The 6,395-nt window shown below is 41.2% G+C and overlaps 1 protein-coding gene across 1 annotated transcript in view; it reads right to left on the bottom strand.

The window, feature by feature from the left end:
* Window positions 1-2,876: 2,876 nt before the first annotated feature.
* ctsf (cathepsin F) overlaps window positions 2,877-6,395 on the bottom strand; it is a 14,342-nt gene continuing 10,823 nt past the window's right edge. The window contains exons 12-14 of the mRNA XM_037676033.1: window positions 6,101-6,191; window positions 3,593-3,651; window positions 2,877-3,383 (exon numbers count right to left, since the gene is read on the bottom strand). Of these exons, the coding sequence (XP_037531961.1) occupies window positions 3,309-3,383; window positions 3,593-3,651; window positions 6,101-6,191 (225 nt within the window). The 3' untranslated portion in view covers window positions 2,877-3,308. The remainder of the gene's footprint in view (window positions 3,384-3,592; window positions 3,652-6,100; window positions 6,192-6,395) is intronic.

Raw genomic sequence — 6,395 nt, forward strand, 5'->3', positions numbered from 1 at the left:
CAAAAAAGTTGGGACACTAAACAAATTGTGAATAAAAACTGAATGCAATGATGTGGAGGTGCCAACATCTAATATTTTATTCAGAATAGAACACAAATCACAGATCAAAAGTTTAAACTGAGAGAATGTATCATTTTAAGGGAAAAATCTGTTGTTTCCAAATTTCATGGCGTCAACAAATCCCAAAAAAGTTGGGACAAGTCCATTTTTACCACTGTGTGGCATCCCCCCTTCTTCTTCCAACACTCAACAGACGTCTGGGGACAGAGGAGACCAGTTTCTCCAGTTTAGAAATAGGAATGCTCTCCCATTCATGTCTAATACAGGCCTATAACTGTTCAATCGTCTTGGGCCTTCTTTGTGGCACCTTCCTCTTTATGATGCGCCAAATGTTCTCTATAGGTGAAAGATCTGGACTGCAGGCTGGCCATTTCAGTACCCGGATCCTTCTCCTACGTAGCCATGATGTTGTGATTGCTGCAGAATGTGGTCTGGCATTATGGTGTTGAAAAATGCAGGGTCTTCCCTGAAAGAGATGACGTCTAGATGGCAGCATATGTTGTTCTAGAACCTGAACATAGTTCTCTGCATTAATGGTGCCTTTCCAGACATGCAAGCTGCCCATGCCACAAGCGCTCATGCAACCCCATACCATCAGTGATGCAGGCTTCTGAACAGAGCGTTGATAACAACTTGGGCTATCCTTGTCCGCTCTGGTCCGGATGACATGGCGTCCCAGTGTTCCATAAAGAACTTCAAATCGTGACTCATCTGACCACAGAACAGTCTTCCATTTTGCCACACTCCATTTTAAATGACCCCTGGCCCAGTGCAAACGTCTGAGCTTGTGGAGCTTGTTTAGAAATGGCTTCCTCTTTGCACTGTAGAGTTTCAGCTGGCAACTGCGGATGGCACGGTGGATTGTGTTCACTGGCAATGCTTTCTGGAAGTATTCCTGAGCCCATTCTGTTATTTCCTTGACAGTGGCATTCCTGTTTGAGGTGCAGTGACGTTTAAGGGTCCGGAGATCACGAGCATCCAGTAGAGTTTTACGGCCTTGACCCTTACGCACAGCGATTGTTCCAGATTCTCTGAATCTTTTGATGATGTTATGCACGGTTGATGATGATAACTTAAAAGTCTTTGCTATTTTACGCTGGGTAACACCATTCTGGTATTGCTGCACTATCTTTCTGTGGTACAATGGTGGAATTGGTGATCCTCTTACCATCTTGGCTTCTGAGAGACACTGACACTCTGAGAAGCTCTTTTTATACCAATCATGTTGTCAATTGACCTAATTAGTGTTAATTGGTCTTCCAGCTGTTCGTTATATGCTCAATTTCCTTTTGCCAGCCACTTATTTCTACTTGTCCCAACTTTTTTGGGATTTGTTGACACTGTGAAATTTTGAATCAACATATTTTTCCTTTAAAATGTTACATTTACTCAGATTAAACTTTTGATCTGTCATCTATGTTATATTACGAATAAAATATTGACATTTGCCATCTCCACATCACTGCATTCAGTTTTTATTCACAATTTGTTTAGTGTCCCAACTTTTTTGGAATCCAGTTTGTATATATATTTAAATATATATAAATAAAAATGTATTAGTGACTGTGAGTTTTGCTAAACTTGTCATAAGAAAATTGATTGAAAATTGTTGCATTGTATACCTGGATTATTGAGCATGGACATTTTTGGTTTTGAACCAGTTTGCCTTGACTGTCGACGAGAATGAGGGCCAGCACCAGAGGAGGGGGCGTGCCAAAGACACCATCTTAGCACCAACATAACTGGTTTGTTCCACTTTAGAGTAAGCTGTTTGGGGTAAGAATCAGTTTTGTTGTGTGTTTCCTTGACTGATGAAGCCTTCTGGATGGAAGGTGAAACATTTCAGCAAAAAAAGAAACTGTCCAGATGACCTGACTGAAAATTGTTGGATTGTATACCTGGATTATTGAGCATGGACTTTTTTGGTTGTCATAAGAATATTTTATTAGTGTTAATGTTAACCCACCAAGAATATTTAAATACACTGAACCATGTGTTCAACTTTAATCGCTGTTGTTAACATTTGACAAGTGTGTTTGTGATTGTGTGCTCTTCACTGACGTCATTGCTGCGACTATTTAAGATGCGACAGGTGCACTTGATTGTGTTGACCGCTGACTGATCTGCGTTACCAAGAATAAAGTGTGAGGTGTCTTTCTCACGATGAAGATAAAGCAGCGAGTACCTTCATTGTCTGACTTCCCTACCCTTAAGATGTCAACGCCAACAGGTGTACTCCTGAGATTTACAGAGGAAAAAAATCGTGAGAATGAGTTTAGTATTCAGCTCTGACTGATTCAACCACAGATACTTCAATGCTCCTGTCAAACTGGTTACACTGAGTGGAGCGGGCGACCGTTCCAAGATGGCGGAACTATAGCGGTCAATGTGAGAGCTAGTTTTTATATCTATGCCGTCAAAACGTTTTTTTTTGGGTTTTTTTTAAGAAAACATTTTTTAGCAAAAACAAGTACAAACAAATATGGCAATTCACAGTAGTAACTGTAAAAAGGGCATAGCAGAGGCAGACTTGTATTTGAAAAAAAAAAAGAACAAACTACAACAAGGGGTCTATATTTTAGGATTAACATGCAACCTACGTTGAAACTGTCACTGCATCTGATGACACAAAGCTGGTGCTTTCATCCATAAAAAACTGGAGATAATGGTTTTCACTTTCAAATACTTGTGATTGAAAGATTAATACTGAAGAACAAGAGATTGTACCTATCACCATAAAAAGGCTATTTATTATGCCTACACATAAACCAACAAGCTCATGTATAAAAACAAGGAACTTGAAGCCAACCTTGTAGTGATGACTTGTTAAAATCGTTTAATTTTTATTCAGCCTTCATACATTTTTCCCACGCTTACAGCAGTACTGTAGTCACACTTTCATTGTAGTTTTGTAACTGCAGCTCATTCTAAACAGACATTCACACACAACTATTGTGATCAGCTAAAATAATGGAACAACACGTGCACACACGGTGTAGTCTGTTAATTTTCAGTAAAACATGAAGCTAGCGTTACCAGTGCTGGTCCAGTGGGTAACATGAGGTATGAGGGCAGAACACAGCCAGTGATGCAGCTCTTAAAGAGCACTTTGGTGGAAAACACACACCAGGGAGCTGTAGGTGAATCACTTTGACCTGGGATGCCTTGGCTTGTGGTGAGCTGAGGCCAGCAGGACCTCGATACGATGAAGACGTGCGCAGGTTTCAGTGTTCAGTGAACTTGATAGTTTAGTTGATCACAGCAGAAGAGCACATCCTGTTGATCCCACATGCATTGGACCCCCTGTATAAGTAGTAGTAACCCTGTAGGAAAAGGAACAAACAGTAACAAACATCTACCGGTAACTTCATTTTTTATTATTCCCTTCCTGTAAAAAGAAATTCCACTTTATGACAAAACAAGTTCATTTTGCTCAGCCTGACTCAGCACAGCAGAAAGGTTCACAGTATCCTGAAGTCATCACTTCACTCAGTACACTGCCATTTCATCTAAACTGCTGTGTTCTTCTTACCTGCTCTCCATAGTCGTCCCCCCAGCTGTTCTTGATGGCCCAGAACGGGACACCGTTTCCTGAAACACAACAACATCAATGAGTGACTCATTCAACCTTTACTTCTACAGGTTAGTCTCATTGAGCCTCAGGACTCGTGTACAGGACAGACCTGGTTTTAACAAAGTCTGACCTGCAGATTCTGATTTTGTTTTACAAGCGGCACAGTCGGGTGTTATCGGGTCACAACGCACCTTCAATTTTCCATCTTATTTTATTGAAAAACACGCCCTTGAACAAGATCTTAGAAACAACACTAACTTGTTTTAACTGGCCATGAGGAAGTGCTCTGAAATATACATGAAGTTTAGACAATTGTTGTTAAAAATAAATCGGTAAAATCGGTTTCTCGTGCAAGTATCGGACGATTTCTGATGTCCCAAAATTAAGAAAATCGATGCACCCGTAGTGGAAATTGAGAATAACAAGTGCAAATTAAAAAAACAGCTAGGTTGTAAGGCGATGTGGAAAGCTAAAAACAAGGACAGGTCATGTTTGGTTTTCCCATGAGCTTAGCAGATGATCCATGCTACATGCTGCTCAATAATCCAGGTTTAAGATCCAGCACAGCTCAGTCAGGCCCCCTGGATGGTTTCTTTTGATTGAAACGTTTCGTCTTTCATCCAAAAGACTTCTTCAGTCCGAGGAGCCACACAAACCCAGTCTTCTACTGTATATACCGTAGCTCCTGCACAGCGGGTCAACCAGTTTCATGGTGCTCAGAAGGTTTCTTGAGCCCACCCTCTCCCCACAGACCCGTTTGAGGCAGCCATGGTCAAAGTGGTTCAAAGCATCAAAGTTCATGCTCAGTAATCCAGGTGGAAAAATCCAACAAGGATTGGTGTGATTTATCAGACTGAGTTTGTTGTGGCTCCTCGGACTGAAGAAGTCTTTTGGATGAAAGACGAATTCAAAAAACGTTCAATACAAAAACAAGTGGACTTTACTTTTGTTTTGTACTGAACGTTTCTTGAATCGTGTCCTGGATGACTGAGAATCTTCACCAGCACATGAAAGACGAAACATTTCAACAAGAAGAACCCGTCCACAGGACCTGACTGGACTTTCATGGACAAATGATCCTTAAACAAGAAGTCTTTATGTGATGAAACAAGACAATAAATTATCACATGTTCTCAGGGGCAAACTGTAACATTTTAGTCAAATGCACAACAGGAACATGTTTGGAAGTACGTGAGTGGAGAATCAGCAGGATGAGTCACGCTGCAGCGTGCTGCACCCATAAAGTCACATTTTAAATATTTACTTCTTTGTTTAAGATTTATTTTACCTGCGAAATCCCACAGAGATAACGGAGCTCTTTATCAACGGAGGCCTGGGACTCGAGGCAATGGATGTTTTTGGATTGTGGAGGAAACCAGAGTACCATAAAGTCCACACAGGAAGACCCAGGTCCAGGTCCAACTCTGAACCTCCTCGCTGTCAGGCAGCAGAGCTGACCACAAAACCATCATGATGCCTAAAATATTAGCTTTTGTTTCTCACCGCATCAGTCTCTTAAGGGTTGGGTTACAAGAAAATACAGATTTTTGTCCTTGGCTTCATAACAACAAGATTTGTAGTCAAATGGTAGATGGACTGTACTTATACAGCTCCTTTCTATCTGATCAAGACACTCAAAGCTCTTTACAACAATCTGTGCCTCATTCACACAGCTCTATACTAGATCTCTACAAAGATAATGGAACACATCATTCTAAAGAAACTAATCAGTGTTTTATCACATTCATACACTGATGGGACACACATCAGAGGCAGTGAGGGGTTCAGTGTCTTGCCCAGGGACACTTCAGCATGTGACTGCTGGTGGATTCGAACCCACAACTCTTGTATTGGAGGACAACTGCTCTAACCACTCAGCCACAGCCGCCGCACATCTATATATCTATGGTCATTTCTCAAAATCAAATCTTTTCCATCCATTTTCAGGGCCTTGCTCAAGGGCTCAGAGTGGTGCATGCATGGTGGATGCAGGTGTGGGTGCTTCACCTGTCCCACCCGCATTTGATGTTGTCGGTCCAGGGATTTGAACAGACGACCTTGAGAGGCTCACCTTCTCCAACCTCTGCACCATTTCTCCCCCAAACCAAAACAACGTTGCACTTTAATACGTTTTCCATCCGTTGCTCCAGTTTTTTACTTTAAATTACAATTGTGTGCTGAAATTATTTCTACGTGAGTGGAACTTGTAAACCATACCAAAAAGAAAAATAAATAGATAGAGAGAATTCTGAGCGTCTTGCGCTTGTTCCTTCTTTGTATTTTGACATGTCCTTTATGTGGACGTTCTCGCCACCTAGTGGTATGAAAGGGGTATTCCAGCCTTCTTGTTAGAATAACATACACTTTGTAGATCAGTTTCATGAACAAATAAAAATGATCAGTTAAACAGTATCTGGAGCAGTTCAGAAAGAGCACGTGTTAATTAAAGAGGGGTAAAACACTCACGTTCACCGTAGCCCACCAGCAGCACAGCGTGGTCAATCATCCAGGGGTTGCAGAAGATCTTCCATGGATGACTCACGCCCTTTTTGTAGAACTACAGACATGAAAGAGACAACTGAACCAAATATTCTAGTGCTGTGTGGCATGAATTACACTCTGTAAACAGCAAACAACAGAAAGATAAAATGCATTTAATAGAGAACTGAGTGCATACACATACAGTGGGGAGAACAAGTATTTGATAGACTGTTGATTTTTCAGGTTTTCCCACTTGCAAAGCTTGTAGATGACTGTAATT

The sequence above is a fragment of the Nematolebias whitei genome, chromosome 4 (assembly GCF_014905685.2).
Source record: "Nematolebias whitei isolate Nwh7 chromosome 4, NemWhi1, whole genome shotgun sequence".
Lineage (NCBI taxonomy): Eukaryota > Metazoa > Chordata > Actinopteri > Cyprinodontiformes > Rivulidae > Nematolebias > Nematolebias whitei.